Genomic DNA, 18,446 nt, shown 5'->3' on the forward strand with positions numbered 1-18,446 from the left:
TATACACGTGGCATCATGATATTTTGTTAAATTTGTAAACATTTTGAAAAAATATTGTTATAAATAATAATAATTAAAAAAAAACTATTACCAAAAAACATCAATTAACTTGTAAAAAGTAATAATAAAAAGAAAAAAAACTATAACCAAAAAACATAAATTAACTTGTAAGAAGTTTGAACAAATTTTGCTATGTTTTTGTTTTTCAAATAGTTGAAAACACGGCTTCAGTTAATCTATATTTGAAAATCAACTTAGGGAACATTAGAAAAAAGAGAACTTTAGTATCTAAGAGATAATATCCTGGATTAGAAAAATATATGTAAAACAAACCACAATATTTTGTTTGAAAAAAGGGAGTGCAACCATGAAAAAAACCCAATAAAAACAAATAGACCCCAAAACTACTTTTAGAAACAAAAAGGCAAAACCTAAAAATCCTGAAACATAAACACCATAAAACTCTCCAGAATTCCATAGAAATTTTAAGAGAGGAAAAAAAAAAAGAGAAATAATGTATATTTTTCTAAAACCTCATAGGTTTTTCTTCTTGGCAAAATTGTTTGAATGGAGAGTTTCATCCAGCCTTAGTACATTACTTTTAACATCTTCCCGTTTAAAGCACATAGTTACCGGTAACCCCTGTCGTCAGATGTCGATCGCTTTCGTGCAGATGAAACTCATCATGTATGGAATCTAGCTCTCTACTCCATAAGCCTTGATTACAAAGAAAAGAAAAAGTAGACTATCAGCCATGGAACCTGACAGAATGAACAAACAAAGATCGTTTCCATACAATAATGTGAAGAACCCCACAACTTACCAATCAAGGGCTACTGGAACATTTTGCTATATGCCTTTCTTTCTTGATTACGTCTGTCAGCAATCTGCATCCATACAACACAAACCCATCCGTTAACAACATGTGTCGTTTCAACATAAAGAATTTACTTTGATTACCTTTTTCCTCGCGGCAGCAAGCTCTTTCTTTATGGCAGCTGAAACTCGAAATAGTAGAAAGCGATTATCAAGTTCCAGAAACAAAAGGATATATAGTACACAAGTTGAATATGGATAGCTATGGAGTGAGGTAAATACACGGCTAGCACAAAGAAGAATTGCACTATTCCCATGGTAAGTATATAGACATCAGTACGAAAAAAAGTAAAACTCATGTCCAGAAACAAACTTTTTCTTTTTTCCCTTAGTAAGTTGATGAATTAATTTCAAGATACAACGCTTTCCTACAATAAAAGATTAAACTATACAAAAATAGTCCTGAACTTTGCATTTAGTTTTAAAAAATACCTATACCCTTTCACAAATTACAATACTATTCTTAACCTTTCATTAAGGTTTCAAAAGTTACAATAAAATGGGGGGTGGCAGTGACTTAGAACGATTTTCTTCCAGGTCTCAATTTTTGTTCTTCTCTCGAAATTCTAAATGAAGATCTTTCTTCTCAAGACCAAGAAAATGGGTCTGTGGTGATCTAGACAACATTTCATGGCAATACTCCAATAATAATGAGAGGAAGTAGCCAACCCCCTCTTGGTTTTAAGTTGGGATCTCTCCCAGAGTTTGACAACATTGTCACTCCGATTTCTCCACAACATGCATTAATAAGAAAATGGCATCTCAAATTTCAGACAACAGAGAAGCAAATGAATACCGATGCACTCCAGTGAGATTTTAGGTGATTGGTTTTCAAATTCTAAACACCTATCTTCTACATCCAATCATTTCATCCACAAGAATCTAGATATATAATACAAAGTACTTTGAAATATCTACTACAGTCTAATAAAAAAAACCATTACCATCATTTGGCTCCAAATCTGATGCCTTCTTGAAGCTTTCAACAGCAGAATCAATGTCATTAAGAGCCATGTGTGCCTGGATGTGAAATGATTACCATAATCAGTTAGCTACAGAAATAAGGGGGTGCATTTGCAAGTAAGCATGTAAAGGAGGCTAATACACAGAATTGTGAATACAAAAAATGGGAAACCATGAAGCAAAAGAGAAGAAAAAGGCTGACTTGCAAATAAATTGACTTGTAGTAGCTTATAAGCTAATTTCCTTAGCATCCGTTTCTAAATCAATGAATGTATGAGGATACTTACGAACACTAACTAATCTCACGAGACAACGGTCAATGTCAAATCCATTTAATTGTTAGGAATCTATGCAAAGTTATAAAATTATTTTATAGAAGAAACCATGGAGAAGTGTAAGAAAAACCAAAATAGAACCCTCCTTAATTATCCAAATGACTTAGATAAAATTGAAAAGAAAAATTGTGAATTAACACAACCTAAAGAAATTAAAAGAGAAAATGACAAAGAATCTAATATTATCCTGGAAGGCAGAGCTCCATCCAACCCTTTGAGACATCACCATCCTTTCCACAAGAAATACCAACCTGACCTTGGCGAAACAAAGCCTTGACATTGTCGTCTCCATCACGCATTGCAAAATCAGTGTCTAACAATGCTCCTTTTAGATCCCCTAACTTTAATTTACAAGCCTACATCAACAAAATAACCAGGTGATCATTAGACTGCCAATAGTTAAGTAAAATCTGCTGAAAAATTCAAAAGGAATAACAGAATCACTTATTACTTATTAGTTAGGTGGTAATTAATGACAGTGAAAATGGATCGACCACTGCAAGCAAGGACAACCTCCATACAATTAAGAAGGATGATTGCCACTCCAACTAAATAATTCTTAAAAAGATAATGTGCAAAGCATAGTACATCAGCACATATAATTTTTTTCAGAAAAGAGAGATTTAGGCTTTAGGCTTTAGATGAAATAAACGGCAAAAGGTGATTACAATAGATATTTCCAATTGAAAACTAAGTAAGAAAGACTTAAGTGTTAAAAAAGGTGTACAGTTCACTGGAACATATAACCATCGAGCTGAAAGAGTGATGCATCATTGCAAGAAATCTGAAATATATGCCCATCGTAGCTAAGGAGCATCCAAAGATTCTTGATTGTTTGATGGCATTATTTAAGACCGTTCTTCACCTAAGTATCTCCCTTCTGTGAACTAGGCTTTCCTCAAAGGTTCCAACACAACCATTTAGCACTTGTCTAAATTAATAAATTTCCTATTTCAGGGACATTTAATTATGTACATTTTGTAATTCATTTATATGTGCTAAAATCTGTTAGAACCAGAATATTCTACAGTAAAAATATTGAAAAATTCCAACCACAGTTTATAGTTCACATTTCAAGGCAAATTTACATGGTTTTAGTATCGTTGTAGAAGACCACATTATGTATTTTATTTTAGCAAACTTCATTCACAAATTTTTTTTTGAAGTTGCTCATTTATCTCTCTTTCTCAATGAGAGCTCAATTTCTCACTAACAGAAAAATATGTTTCTTACTGTCATGCAAACCAACAGGGCTTTAATCTGGTGTCGTGTTTGCATATGCAAACTGCTGTCTTTTTTCATTCAGTCATAGGCAACTTTTAGAAACAAGGGATATGTTTGGTGAAGAATTGAAATGACAATCAGTCCAACCAAAAAAATGAGAAAATGGGAATAAGGTTTCGAAGTATTACATTCACTTCAATTAGTTTGGGTTGAGAAACACAATTGATATTGTTTACTAAATGTTCGGAGAAGCAAATTTGAATTGATGCTAGGGCCTAGAAAAAGGTAAAACAATAAAAGAACAAAGGACAAATGGAAAACTTGGTGGAGATGGGGATAGATGCATGGATCACCACCTCTCAAACGACTATCAAATAAGTTTATCAACATATTTTAGAAGTACTGAAATTCCACAAATAACTCAACAAAGAAAAAGAAATACATTAACTAGGACACTTACCGAACTGTTTGTGAATATCTGTGATTTAGTTTTTCTAAGATATGAACTCTTCTCTGCAGACTCAAAGGAAAAGACGAGGAGAAATTGAGGGGAGGGGGGAGTCAGTGCAGTCATTTATACTTAAGATATTCATAGTAAAATATCCTCTAGTTTCATGATACTACCAAGTACCATTTATGTCAAAGGAAAGATGTACCTTCATCAATTCCTTCTTTTTCCCAGCAGATATCAAGGTAGCGTAAAGCCTTTCGATACTTTCTGAGAGCCATCTTGTAGTCTTGCTTCTGTAAGGAGACGTTATGGGAGTAAAAGGAAATCTATCACTAGGTTTTAATGATAAGCTAACGAAAAATCTGAACCCAAGGATATTCTTCTTTCCCATTAGTACAAAGGACAAAATTCTATACAGCAGTTTTTTTTCAAAATTAAAAAGAAAAAGGGAACATTAACGTCAGATGGAATCTAGTGTCAATACCTTGTAATGCTCATTGCCAAAAACCTTCACAGAATCAACTGCCTTCACCCACCATTCAAGATCATCAGAGCTCTGTTCTAGGTCAGTTGGCCAATCAGGAAACGTATCCCCATCATTGAAAAAGTTTGAAATTCCATCATCTGCTCCCTCAGGAATTTCTCCACAATCCGAAATAATGACTTCAGCAATAGGACAGGCATTTTCACCAGTTGTAACATGCTCAATTGAACGAACAACACCCATTCCTTTCAGAACCTTCCCAAATACTACATGTTTCCCATCCAAATGAGGAGTGCGAGTAGTTGTGATAAAAAATTGGGAGCCATTGGAGTTGGGACCAGAATTAGCCATAGATAACATTCCTTTCCTTTCATGTTTTACCTCAAAATTTTCGTCATCGAATTTCTCGCCATATATAGACTCTCCACCAGTACCATCTCCAGCAGAAATATCTCCACCTTGTACCATGAATCCTTTTATAACACGGTGGAAACATGACCCCTGAACAATTCAAAATTCAAATAAACACATAAGCATCCATATACCCAGATCATGGTAATAAATTCTAAACAAACAAGTGACACACTTTGCTTCAATAGTGAAAAGGTGCAGTCATTACTTAAGACCCTTTTCATTACTTCACGGAAAAGTTCCAAAAGATAATCAAAATGAAAAAACATAAAAGAATATTACAAAGCCCACAGCCAAAACAAAGCCCTTGTCAAATGTCTATTATTAACATTTTTAATCAACAAAAACACAACTAATAGGAGACCTCGAGTAAAGTCCTCTGCTTTCAAAGAAGAGAAAACAAAAGAAAGAAGAAACAAAACTCCAAATTTTGGAGACCCCTATTTATATATATATATATAAAAAAAAAAAAAAACTCAATCCAAATCCTTAAGGAACCCATTGCTACCACAATCGAAACAACCAAGCAATAACAGTTAAAATATCATCAAGTAAGTAGAAGAACGCGACTGTTTATTTACTGATCAATAACAAAGACATCATCATTCCACTGACACTCAGAAAGGAAAAGAAATCCAACGTCTTACTAAAACAAACAAGTCGTACAAAAAAGGAAAGAGAAAAAAAAAAGCTATATACATAAATACAAAGAAACCCAGTTTGTATTATGCATATACGAAGTTCAAAACACCATCGATATAAAGAACAATGACCTTAAAATGAAGGGGAACGCCGGTATGGGGACCAATACCCTTCTCGCCAGTGCAAAGAGCCCTGAAATTCTCAGCTGTTTTAGGCACCACATCATCATAAAGCTCCACAACAATTCTTCCCTCCAGATCACCTCCAATACTAATATCCAAAAAGCAACGGATCCTACCCATTTCCTTCAAACTTTGAATCTTAAGGCTCAACTAGCTTGACCCAGTATGTAAAACGAGTTTCTAGAGTGTTCCAAGGGGTTCAAAACAGAGTGAAAACAGAATGGGTGAATCTGGGAGAACGTGAAAATGAAGACAAAAATCGATGAACCCTAAAAAGGCCGGCCACTATTTATTTGGAAATCTGTCACTCTCTTTCTCTTTCTTTGTGGTGGGACTGTGTCAGTGTTGAAAATTTTGAAAAAAAAAAAAGAGTGGATAGAGTTGGTTTAAGTAAGTGGGGTTTAGGGCAATGAAATGGAAAGGGAAAAAAAAAAGAAAAAGATGGAAGGGAAGGTTGAAGGAACAGTTGATTGTTCAGTTTCAGAAGATATGGCGATGGGCCACTCCAATTTTCATTGTCGATCCTCATTGTTCCCTTTCGTCACCATGTCTTCCACCTAACTCAATTCATCTCTCTGTTCTTTTCTATCTTTTAACTTAAACTTTTCTGATAAAAATTGCTAATTTTAAGTTCCTCAAATCTTAGTAATACTTAAGAGCCATTTGAATGGTTCAATCTTTATATCACAACTTGTATTAAATAATGATGATAAATCAATTTCAGTTTGTATCAATTTAAACTCTATCTTACACCCAAGCTTTATATAGATTAATGTAATTAGAGTTATTTTGTCCCTTTGAGTTGACATTAAAGTATTAAAAGATCACTTTGATTAAAATCATTTATAAAATTATTGTTCAGTCTTTGAAGAAAGCCTTAGAAATTACATTATTCAATGTGATTTGAAGATAGGATGCATTAGAATATTCATGCGTGCGGTAGATAGCTCCCATTCTATAATTCAACCTTTTCTGATGTAAGAAATAATAAAGTAGAAAAAATATAATTTTGTACAAATTTAATTTTAGAAGGTTAAGTTTAACCTTGGAAAGAAAATTAAAAATGTCTTTAACTATCAAATAATGATTAATTAAGTGGTGTATATATCGAAGCAAAAATCTTGAAATTGCCAACATAAGAGACCTATATGTATCAATGGATAAAAAGTCTTGAATGCAAATCTCCACACCTCTACGTTTATTACAACACATGAATCAACACATGAACCACGTGCGTGCACCAAATTGGATTCATACTTTCATTACAAAGCTTAAATTAAATTTAATACTTCTTCCTTATTTTGTAGTGAAGAAATTATTGAATTTTTATTTTAGAAGAATGTCATAAAACTAACCTCCAAACATATAGACACGTGAGGAAGATTTTTTTTAGTGAAACCAAAAACAGAAATATAGGTCTCTTAAAGTGTAGGATTAAATAGTTGTTTTTCCTAACATTTTTGTAAGAACATATACACAAACCCCAATGGATTCAACCATTTTTCAACATTTTAAAAAGAAACAATTCTTGTTCCCAAAAAAAAGTGTAATCAAGAAGTGTTCAAGATTGTGCCCAATAATTTTATAAACTTATCTAACAAATCCATAAATTTTCAATGGTGTGTCACATAATCATAAACCAAAACCATCCCCAATCAAATATAAGATTTTTTTCTTCTCATTCTCACCAATAAAATATATTTTAATTATACATTATCACTTCACCTCTTTAAATTCAATGAAAACAAATAACAAATACTAAAATGGGGTCATATTTAAAATAAATAAATTTCGAGACTATAGGTTTGAATTTCAATAAAAATACAACTAAAAGAAATAAATAATAAGTTTAAACTTGAAGAAATGTGTGATAAATATTTAAATAAAGGAAAATTTACATTGTTCCAAACTTCTAACATGAGTGAAATTTTGCTACACTATTCCCAACTTTCTAAAAAGGATTCTATTTTCCTACCTTTTACTCTTACAAAAGTGTTTGTGTTTCCTAGAGGCAAAGCCAAAAAAATAGAAAAATAAGCTTAAAGAAGAGTAAGCTGGAGCTTTGGTCTATTTGGTTGGGGCTCCACAACCTCCATGTGAATTCTCACCGCTTGTAGAATGTTGTATGTGATGCTTCCATCTAACTTCTTGATCTTTTGTTCTTGTTCATCCACAAACCATTCTCCACTCTGCTTCTCGCTTTTACCTGTCAAGTAAACCGGTCCTTCGATACCAAATCTGACAAAGGGGAAAGAATGAAAACAGTGTACATCATCGAGTGGTTCACAAACAAAGCAAACATGTTGTTCCATCATTACTGAACACCATTTTAATTTTATATCTGAGGAAGTCTAGATCAACTTTATCAACCATATCACCAGCTCCCTATAATTCTACGTCAACAGTCCAACATAATAACATTTGATGTTGGAAAACTCGTACAATATTTAATATCATCTTATGTGCATAGTCACCCTTATTCAGTTATTTGAGTTCATCTCAAACATTTCAGATCAATCTAAGTAAAAGATAGAGTTAAAGATATGCTAATATAAAACCATAGGTTTGGGGAACATACTTAGGAACAAATACAATAAAACCATTTGATCTTATCTTCACTATTCTGGCCTCCGTGTCCGTAGGCCTACACATCAGAAAGAGATGAAATTACGGACACACATCAAAAAGAGATGAAATGTCTTCGTTGGATTAGACAAGAAAAAAGTGAACGTCAAAATATTTTAGTCATGCACAAGAGTGACGAACAAGCTAAAGATCAAATACCGTTTTTTGAAGTAAATTAGAGTATGAAGCTCCACTGAAGCCCGGCCAGCCATTTGGGCATTTCTGTGTCGATAATTTAAGTCTAAAACAATTTACAAGAGTCAGCATATATATATATGATATTTCTTTAATAGATTAGGAGTGCTTATCATCGTAACAAATAACTAAGGTGCAGAGAGTATTTCATACTATCTGCGATTGTAGTGAGTTTCGGTCTGTCAAGGAATAATGTTGGGAGTTTGAATATTCCTAAAGATGCAGCAAGCAATCTGTGCACAATGACATCTGCAATAAAATAATGGCTAAGGACACAAAATAATAGGACAACGTCACTAAACTGACAACACAAGGACCCCAAACCTGCGTATCGTCGAATAGGAGAGGTGAAATGGGTATACAGACGAGCTGCAAGCCCATAATGTTGATATTCTGGAGGACTGAGGTCTCCACTATAGAAGTAAACTGCCTTCACTTGTACAAAAAAAGGATTTCAGAAATGTCCATCAGCAATTAAATTAGAAAAAAATTCATATTTAAGTGAAATTACCTGTGTCATACATCTAGTAGCTAGTATTCTGATCAGCTTATTGAAGTATGGATCATCACCCTGATAATATATGAATTTGTTCAAGTTAAACAAACAACAGAAGAGAAAATGTTTATCACAATATGGATTTTGAATTAAATTCAGCATAGCCACGAGCCAAGCAACATTTGAAGACAAATCTAAAATTGTCCTACTCAGATGCAATAATATACCAATGCACGATCAAGAGAATCAGCCAAAGCTTTGGATGATGAGACATCCAAATCAAGACCAACAGCTACAGCTGTGCGGATCAAAGGTTCGAGCATCTCTTTAGTAGGAGTAGGATGGCGCCTGCAAATAAAAAGAAAGGCCAGGAAGCAATAGTTTATTATAACAATCTTATCAATCAATCATTAGCCATAAAATTAGATCAAAGAAGAAAATTTGCATCTTTTGAGAGAGAAACAAGAAATAAGTCATATTAGGATATAGATCGAAACTCCAGCTGAGAAAAATGGCAGGAGAGCAGTTAAACTTCATCCAAGAATATGAAATCCTCAACTCTTCGACTGGTGTTGGACAAATGGGCAAGTCAGATTAGGCTTGCTTTTAATTTGAAAACTATAAAAACGAGTCTATATCCTAATATGACTAATTTCTTGTTTCTCTCAAAAAGATGCAATTTTTCTTCTTTCATCTAATTTTGTGGCTAACGATTGAATGAAAGGCGAGTGCACTCATACAATAAAAGATGAGAAGAAAAAGCTTATGTGATAGCTCTTGACCTTAATAATGAACACAGCGGGAAATGTTTAAGAATCTTTTCTGCTACCGAAACATTTGCTGCAAGCATAAACTCCTCAACCATTTGGTTAGCTTCTCGAATTTGATACATACCTGGAACAAAAGATTTGAGAAGTTTTAAAGAAAGAAAAAGGGGAAATCTTAGCACATTAATACACAACTAATAAGGGAACGAAAAGTGAATTTAGATATATAAAAAATGGATGACAAGAACATCTTTTTCATATTATTAATTTGACTGTTTGAAACAAAATATTTGTGTCTGAGGATTCAACAAATAATCCTCGAACGAAATCTAACATCCAAACATACCAATATCAAGAGGATCATGCGTCTCAGTGTCAATTTGAAATTTGACTTCAGCAGAAGCAAGAGTCAAAGCTCCTCTCTCAATTCGTCTCAACCTCATTTTCTGCGGGTACACAAGGTTGTGGGATGTTAAAAACTAAGTCAGACTGAGGCATATTGATGTAATCTAAGTAACTCAAGGAGAAACCCTCCAAGAACCAAGATTATGGATTTTTTATTAGAATGAATAATGTGTTTCAAACAAGAGGAGAAGACTCCTATTTATAGAGTTCTATTACAATTGAGGGTAAAAAGGGAATTAACCTAGAATATTACCCAATTAACCTTTAATCTTCTTACCTCACATATCAATCAGATTATTTATAGAACAAAAGTACACAAAGCATGCATACCTTTGCTAAAGCATTCATATTTCTCAAGTCTCTAGTTATTGGATCCATCAATCGACTGCAAGTAAATACAGCTTGGTCAAAATAAAACGTTTAGGTTTTAATGAACCCCCCAAAAATTCTGAAAATAAGTAAAGCACAGTGATAAAACAATTTATTGGTAATTGCATATTTAAGCTCGATTTGCCAAATATGCAAACAAAAAAAAGGTTGTAGATTATTTACAAAGGTTGCAACTCAAAGATTCTATGATTCTGTATAAGCACCACAACATATGATATAGAGAGAGAGGGAGATGCCAAAGGAAGAGCTTCAGCAAGGAACACAAAAAAATATAGGCAAACCTGCACTCAATTAAGGACTCATAAAGTGAAACCCTTCCAAGTTCCAAGTATCAAGAAAGCAACACACAAATTTCAAATAAGAAGTTAAGGCGCTAATCCAAAGCTATTTTGGTCGTACTGTCTATTTTAAGGATAAGAAATAAACAACAGATCTGTTCGGGACCATGGGATTCTTTTCTATTTGGTAAACTTGAACATAGTTCAGAAACTACTTTCGAAACAGTTGAAAATTTTGTTCTTTCAAAAGCCATGAGCTCATGACAGTGTTTTAAAAAGCCTGGGAGTGGGTCAAGGCTCAAAGTGCAGGTTTGGTGTCTTGCATTGAAAAGGTAAGGCGTGCCTCAAGCGGGCACCTTTGGTGTCTTGGAGCTTTTTTATTGTTTAAAAATAGTAATAATTAGGATTTTATCTAGTCACATCTTGTATTGAAAATTGGAGCCTAGTATAAGGGTTTTATTTTCAACCTAGTTGAGATGGCATCAATAATACATAAAACAACGTTAGGTACCTGGATAGGAATGTTAGTATTCAGGGATATAATGGTCAATTGGTCATTAGATGGAAAGCTAGTTACTGGATGTTCTATAAATAGCGAGAAGATGAGTAAGTGAAGGGAAACTATTATGTGGAGTGATTCTATTGTAGTTTCTTCTTTGATTCTCAATATAATTTAGATCTTGATTCTTGTTAGGATGTATCCTAATAAACAACTAACAGACAGTGAAGGTTTGATGAAAGACATGAACACTACACTACACCATGTCAAAATGCTGGCAATTACCGTAAATGATCGAATTATTACAAACTCCAATAAACTTCAGATAGTTATTATTGAAAAGAGAGACAACGAGTTCACACCAATTTACGTGGAAACCCGAGTACCGGGAGAAAAACCACGATTGTTTGTGTTGTTATTATTTTCTAATGAATAAAGCAATAGGTACAAGGGAGAATAAATAGAGTACACAATGGAATAAAAAAGGAAAAGATTTAGGAAAATAAGGAATACATTCCCATAATCTTTCCATAATTATTCTAGGATTCTAACAAGGAAAAAGCCTAGAAAAAAGGAAAGAATTCCAACAGTTATAACTGACATGAAATTACCTGTCATCCATCCTTGCCTGAGCTTCAACATAAGATAATGCAGCACTCGACTTAATGATGCTTTTGGTGTAGCTAGTAGAAACAATATCGGCTTCAGGTGTCATTTCCTAAACATCACGAGCAAGTGATTGAAACTAAAATTCACGAACTAGGGGGGAGGGGGGCATACTGAAGTCTAAACATGTTCACTAATTGATTATTAAACAACAGATAAACAAATAATCGAAGTAAAAGATGACAAAAGTCGATGATATCATATAAAAGAGTGTACAATACGATAAAGGCCTAGGGTAGGATTGGCAGAAATTTAATATCAAGAAAAACAAAAGTATGAAGATGTTACTGCAGAATAAAACTTTTATCCATATTTCCAAAAAAAAAAAAGCGATAAACTACATACCCAAATTACTGAAAATGCCAGTCTTTCCACATCAGCTCGAAGAGAACATATATCTGCAGATTAAGATTTTTCATCACATAGAGCTAAAGTGGATAAGAATAAAACCTGTCAAACAATGCCTCTTACACAAATGCAACATAAAAGTAAATGCCGACCTTCTGTTAATGGTTTCGGAAGCATATCTATTCTCCGCTCAACAAGGTAGACTGATGTGCCCCTTTGTGCAGCCTCGTCATCCAATGCAGTGCCCGGATGAACAAAATTTGTTACATCAGCAATATCTAATCGAATGTTGTTAAAGATGCAAATACGAACCGAGCTTTCATTACACAAAATAAATTAATATACAAGAGTGAACAAAAAATTCTAGTCCCACGAAAGGAATCCAACTCAATCCACCCTTGTAAAAATGAATCTACTTTTTTCAAACTTATTTAGAATGACACACCAAATGATTTGAACAGTAATCCCGATATGAATTTTTTTAAAATGAGATCCCAATCCTGGTACAACTAACTACCAAGAATAATCTATTTTAAAGAATTCCAATAAAAATATTTAAATATTCTCTATAAAAGGGATGAATAAATAACAAGATCCAAAAGATTAAGTTAATCATTTAAAATCCTTTTTTATATCCATGAGTGTCTGAGCCAGCTTGTGCGCACCTCGACTAATTTCATAGAACACCCGCTTGACCCCAAAATATTTGGGTGTCAAGGAAACTCGTAAGAAATTAATTCCTAGATAGGTGGCCACCATGGATTCAACTCGTGACCTCTTAGTTAGTTATTGAGACCATGTCTCCCTTTTTACCACTAGGTCAAACCATAATGGTTTAATCATTTAAAATCTTTTAGAACCGTAAGAGTGCTTTAGAAACCCATCGTTAAGACTCTTCAGTAACAAAAACCTCTTCGGTAAACAGAAAGTTAAAAGACTGAGGATACGGACTCCAACTTCAAAATTTCCATTTGAAAGAGCAGTACAGTGAAGTGCATCATCAATATCTTTGCAACCTGGACAAATAAAAAGCCCATGAACTCCAATTAATGTTTGACAGAACTAACTGACAACACCACAAAGAGATAATAACAGGTAAAAAAAAGGCGTGATAGAGTTCAAGAAACATTCAACTACCTGGAGGGTCCACACTGAAAACATTTAAATGCCGCAAATCCTGTCGAATAGGGTTTGCAATATCAACAGGAGACACTGACCATGGTAACGGAGGCAAGCATGTCATAACTTGTGAAGAAAATGGCCTGGAGTTTATATCGTTTTCAATTAAGACCACCTGAAGTATTCAAAAGGGTCCAAAAATTTCAGTTAATGAGAAAAGGCACTGAAAGATTTTCCACCACCTCACCCCCACGTATTTCGGATTAACTAGTACCTAAAAGTGTGTACAGCTCATTTAATTCTCACTTGCTGATGTATTCCTAGACATCAGTATTGTACAGAGATAACATTCAATCATATTTATCATCTCATCAGTAATTTAAACATTTTGTGAATCAAATTTTTAGGGAAAAATCAACTTTGACAAGTTGGGTTAATTGCACATCAAACTCAGATAAGCAATGAAATCTTAACCTTAAACTTAATATTATAAAATAAACATTTTAAGAGAGAGAAAATGTGTTTGCAATTTTAACCCTCTAAAATTGCTCACTCCAAATATGGTCATAAGAAATTTTCTCTTATGCATTCAATGAACTTTTAAACGCATGTACAATATGAAATCAAAAAAAAAAACCTAAAAGAGCTATAGTTTTTTAGTTCAAGTATATGAATTTTGGCAAAGCTACTCCATGGTTTATTTGTGCATTGGTCAAACTTATATTTGTACAAAACTTTATTTCATTGAAATTAAGGAGTTTTCAAGGATTTTTACACTATTATCTACTAAAATTAGTGGGCAACTTAGCAGAAATTGATCGATGGTAAAATTGTAACACTTGTTTTAGGATCCAATTTGATGAAATTCAAAGTTTAGGGCCAAAACTGATATGACCTCATAGGTTCAATGTCAAAATCCCCCCCCCCCCAAAAAAAAATAATAATAATAATAATATTTTTACCATATCACCCTAAAAAATATTATATGTTATTAGTATATGGATATATTTAACAATCTGAAACTTAAATCCCACCCCCATAAGTTTTAGAAATCCAACAAGATCTATTAGCCCTGTAGGTATTATGGAAAATCATCTAAAGAACCATGTGGTTTGAAAGCAAGAGATAGAACAGAAAAGTGCTTCTTAATGATATAATGATCGTGCATACCTCACTTTCTGTATCTCGATCACCTATTTCTCCTATAGATCGCACATAATGTCCTGAAGGATATCTAGAAAGACGGTCCCAAGAATCAACTGCTACAATAATTCTCTTGTCTAAAAGATTCTCAAGCTGACGAGTCTGGATTCTAATTTTAGGAATCCGACGATCTTTGGAAACAAATAGAGCATAAGCGATGCCACCACTTCCAGCAGGCATAGGCATTGGATCCAAAGAACCACAATAACTGCATTAATTTCAACAACTTCAGACAAAGAACTCCACTATGATACAAAATCTGTGCAACCATCTTGAAAAAGTAAAGAAACAAAACTGCAATACTGAAAACAAAAAATTTATGAAATCCCCAAAACAACGATAAAGTTAGGTGGAAAATCAGAGTACATTTTCAACATTAACTACAAATGTTAGTGTCATCTTGATCTTGTAGACTGTAGACATATAAAAATATACACGGGTACATATACATCTAAAAACATATTTAAGTATTTATTAGTAGAAGAAAAAGTATATAATGTGTACAGCAAAAGACACCCCATGGAACATAGGAATCTAACAAACAGCCACGATAACTTACGAATGCCAGTTACGCTTTATGATACCAATAACACGTCCAGCTGGGCGTGGTGAACTAGAAGAAGAATCTCCACTAGAGCCCTGTAGTACAGATGCAGCTCTTGGAGCATCATCAGCACTACCAGGAACAAGATGAACATCTTCTTCCTCATCATCTTCTGCAATAATAAAATCATGTCTGCATCATAATGGGATTGTGTGTGTGTGCACAACTGCCCGTGTATGTGTGAGAAAGAGAGAGAGAGTGATGTTCAAAGCCCAATATAAGCTTGAATTGGAAATACAGAGAAAAGATAATTAGTAACTTCCTGACAGGGACGTTGTTAACCTTTTTACCATCTACATTGAGTTGGCATCTAATTGCCCCCTCCCACCGGCCAGGCCACCAACCATACTGAATAGAAACTTTTATTGGAAACACATAGGAAAGTCCTTAGTCATTTCCCTAAGGGAATTTGCTAATCTTTCTATATTTTCATATTTAAGTTATCATATAATTGGAATTCTTATAAGTCGTGAGAATATGACTCCAACCTAATCCTATCCCCATTCACCCTACACAAACACCCACACATACGCACATCTCCATGTTAGATTGTTACAGAATTCCCACTAGCCTTCTCAGTTCACAATTAATAAAATATTCGTGAGAATAAAAAAATTACCATCGTCTGCTATAGTCAGAGACTTCTCTTCATGCCACTGATCTCGAGACAGAAGTTCAACTGCCACAACATCACCATCAAAAGCCCTGTTCATGTTGGTACGCCCATAAATAATAATTTCATCACCAATACTCTCACTTCCAACATATGCTTCAAATGGGTTGTATCGATTAACACGGAGCTTTCCTTGATGATATATACCACGATGCAAACCAGAAGTAATTTCTGACATGGGTTTATGCTGAAAGAAAGAAGAGCAGGATATGTTAAAAACCAGAAACCTTATAAGACACTAGTATTTTTCCTGAAATAAATGAAGTTCAGCACATTCATTGTAATACCTCGGAGTAAAGAACCTTTCTCTTCGATGGCCTCAAATCTTCAACATCCTCCATATTTGCATCTTCATTTGCACTTTGCACTAACAGATCAAGTAAATGAGTTTGCCCCAATGATTTAACATATGATTCAACTGTAAAGACCAAACAAATTAACCGAGTTAGCTAAGCATATGACAAAAAAAAAAATTGAGAGAGAGAGAGAGAGAGCATAATCATTACAAGCAAGCCATATGGTAGACACCAGAAGGCTTTAAGCGAAGCTAAAAATAAATAAACATCTAACATACTTGTCTCTGCACCAATTCCCTCTTCAATAGCCTTTCTCCTATTCTCTCTGTCATTGGTTATGAGTAGAACACGAGTAGCACCACCAAGATGATTCTGATACCATTGAGCAGCAACTCGAATGGCTGAATCACAATGTTAGAGATAACCATCAACACAATTTAAGCAAGCATTTGTGATCTATCCCAGTCATTAGCTTATGAGTTATGAAAGGGTTATGAAAACAAAACATACAGAATATTTTGGCAGTTACTGTAAATGATGAACTAGAATGTTAGCATGAAAAAGTGTAAGCTATAAATACTGTTCAAGTGGGATAGAGAGGATGGATGAAAGAAACTATATGCAGTTCAGTTTCAGTACAACATTACAGCATCAACTTATGCAATATCAAGAGAATACCTCTATCATTTCGATCATTTTTACTTTCTCCACTCATGTCCTTAATATATGTATCCCTGCCAAAACAATATCATCAAAGGAAGCTCAAAATTCTAGCTACCATGAAAGTTAAAGATTTTCCTTACAGATTTTGATAGTTTATGCCATGGGAGGTTAGAAAAAGATTTATAGGGAAACACACCACATTAGAGTTGTAGGTTCATTTACTATGAAAAACCTAGACATCACACTTCATTCAACAATCACAATGACTAGCTAAGCCCTAGTAAAGCTCTTATAAGTCGTATTTAGTTTTTTCTCTCAGTTTTTACATAAGATGTATAAAACCACTAGCCTGATGTACGTAGAAGTAAAACCAAAGGTACCCAATCAACTCTTGATTGGCACAGTTTCTAATTAGAAGTTGGTATTAGCAAATGAGTTAGAAGGAAATAGCAACAACCCAATTCCCATGCAGTTCAGAAATACAATAAAAGGTGAAAGATTTTGAATCCCCAAGCCAAGTGTGAATTTATCCTGTTGTTAATTAAATGGTACAATATTATTTAATTAAGTGTAAATAGAAAACACACTTGTGGTGCTCGTTAGAGAAAACAAAGAATCTCCGCAGGGGATTGCTGCAGAGAGCTCTAACTCTGTTGTAAACAGAGAGGTTCTTGTTCTTAACCTCGTCCAGAACAACTGATAGCATAACCACGTCATCAATAGCAGGATTCTCAAGCAAATCAATCTGTAAAAACGCATCATTTCATAAAACACTAAAAGTTGAAAGCTCAATGTTGACAACAGAAACCACACGAAAGTAACCTGAGTAAGAACAACATTGGTGTCGAGAACTAGAATTGGCGATGTAGAAGCACCCAAGCGAGCAACTGAAGAATCACATTTTTTGCAAATCGAAGCCCCACAATATATATCATCTCGAAGATAGTGTTCTCTCACTTGCTGGCATGAAGAACAGAGACCCAAAAGAACAAATTAACAATAAAAGGATGGAAACTCATGAGATGTATAAAATAAGGCCCAAAGATTAGTAATTTACTGACCTTCATCACCTTCCCAGACTTCGTCTTTTTAACAAACGACTTGTTATGCAACATGTCTTCTGAGGGAAGCTTCAACTATTATTGTTCACGGTTGCGTATCTGCTGAAGCTGGTGAGATTGCGGCTATTCAGGCAGCCGTAAACCAGGGAGAATAGTGATTGCGGCTCCCTAACGGAGATGATCGATAATGATTGTTGAACTGAAGAGCAGGCGAAGAGCGGCGGACCCCTGTCGGAGATGGTGAGCGATGCGTCCCTGGTATCGTACGAAGCGATGGAAAATTAATGGGTTTAAGCTTTTCCCTTTTCTGTTTTAGAGAGACGGAGAGAGGGAGTAGGGAAGAAGGGAAAAGAGGAAAAAGGGAGGGAACGAAAATAATATTAAAGATGAATTTGAGGGATGACAAAAAAGTAAATATAAGTTTTTACTTCATTTTAATTATATTTCATTATAAAACAAAAATTTGAGTTGCCCACTAATATGTTGCTAAAAACTATGAACTTCCACGTTATTATAACATACACAAAAGTTAAAAAAATTAAAAATAGCAAATTTTACAAAATATTTACGATCTATAGCTAGTGGCGGAT

At 34.2% G+C, this 18,446-nt stretch overlaps 2 protein-coding genes across 3 annotated transcripts; both read right to left on the reverse strand.

The window, feature by feature from the left end:
* Positions 1-280: 280 nt before the first annotated feature.
* Positions 281-6,118, reverse strand: LOC101208688 (peptidyl-prolyl cis-trans isomerase CYP40). Of its 2 annotated transcripts, XM_004136945.3 has the most exons (9): positions 5,518-6,114; positions 4,334-4,834; positions 4,055-4,142; positions 3,859-3,911; positions 2,426-2,530; positions 1,821-1,896; positions 961-998; positions 824-887; positions 281-717 (listed from the first exon to the last, which is right to left on the reverse strand). In XM_004136945.3, the coding sequence occupies exons 1-8, from the start codon at positions 5,686-5,688 to the stop codon at positions 834-836; spliced, it is 1,086 nt and encodes a 361-aa protein (XP_004136993.1). In that variant the 5' UTR covers positions 5,689-6,114; the 3' UTR covers positions 281-717; positions 824-833. The 2 variants fall into 2 exon arrangements, 1 of the variants encoding a protein (XP_004136993.1); XR_004218362.1 differs by lacking the exons at positions 281-717; positions 824-887; positions 961-998; positions 3,859-3,911 and having other exon boundaries at positions 1,877-1,896; positions 5,518-6,118.
* A 1,278-nt stretch (positions 6,119-7,396) lies between these two features.
* LOC101208933 (exosome complex exonuclease RRP44 homolog A) lies at positions 7,397-18,227 on the reverse strand. Its single transcript, XM_011660614.2, has 24 exons — positions 17,857-18,227; positions 17,618-17,755; positions 17,383-17,540; positions 16,811-16,866; positions 16,411-16,533; positions 16,124-16,254; positions 15,783-16,023; positions 15,119-15,275; positions 14,527-14,767; positions 13,375-13,531; positions 13,185-13,253; positions 12,390-12,515; positions 12,235-12,287; positions 11,835-11,941; positions 10,387-10,441; positions 9,998-10,097; positions 9,667-9,778; positions 9,112-9,232; positions 8,900-8,959; positions 8,713-8,818; positions 8,542-8,637; positions 8,353-8,434; positions 8,147-8,212; positions 7,397-7,806 (listed from the first exon to the last, which is right to left on the reverse strand). Exons 1-24 carry the CDS (start codon positions 17,908-17,910, stop codon positions 7,608-7,610), a joined length of 2,808 nt encoding a protein of 935 aa, XP_011658916.2. The 5' UTR covers positions 17,911-18,227; the 3' UTR covers positions 7,397-7,607.
* Between the last annotated feature and the right edge of the window lie 219 nt (positions 18,228-18,446).

Source organism: Cucumis sativus, chromosome 7, assembly GCF_000004075.3.
Source record: "Cucumis sativus cultivar 9930 chromosome 7, Cucumber_9930_V3, whole genome shotgun sequence".
NCBI classification, from domain to species: Eukaryota; Viridiplantae; Streptophyta; class Magnoliopsida; order Cucurbitales; family Cucurbitaceae; genus Cucumis; species Cucumis sativus.

What these genes read in the sequence shown, in the direction of transcription:
- LOC101208688 (XM_004136945.3), bottom strand. Translation starts at nt 5,688, where the DNA reads ATGGGTAGGATCCGTTGCTTTTTGGATATTAGTATTGGAGGTGATCTG. An exon ending in AGATTTGGAGCCAAATGATG is followed by an intron (nt 999 to 1,820) that starts GTAATGGTTTTT and finishes TTCGAGTTTCAG; the next exon opens with CTGCCATAAAGAAAGAGCTT. An exon ending in TTGCTGCCGCGAGGAAAAAG is followed by an intron (nt 888 to 960) that starts GTAATCAAAGTA and finishes GTATGGATGCAG; the next exon opens with ATTGCTGACAGACGTAATCA.
- LOC101208933 (XM_011660614.2), bottom strand. Translation starts at nt 17,910, where the DNA reads ATGTTGCATAACAAGTCGTTTGTTAAAAAGACGAAGTCTGGGAAGGTG. An exon ending in TCTGACTATAGCAGACGATG is followed by an intron (nt 15,276 to 15,782) that starts GTAATTTTTTTA and finishes TTATTATTGCAG; the next exon opens with AAGATGATGAGGAAGAAGAT. An exon ending in AAATTTTGAAGTTGGAGTCC is followed by an intron (nt 12,516 to 13,184) that starts GTATCCTCAGTC and finishes ACATTCGATTAG; the next exon opens with ATATTGCTGATGTAACAAAT.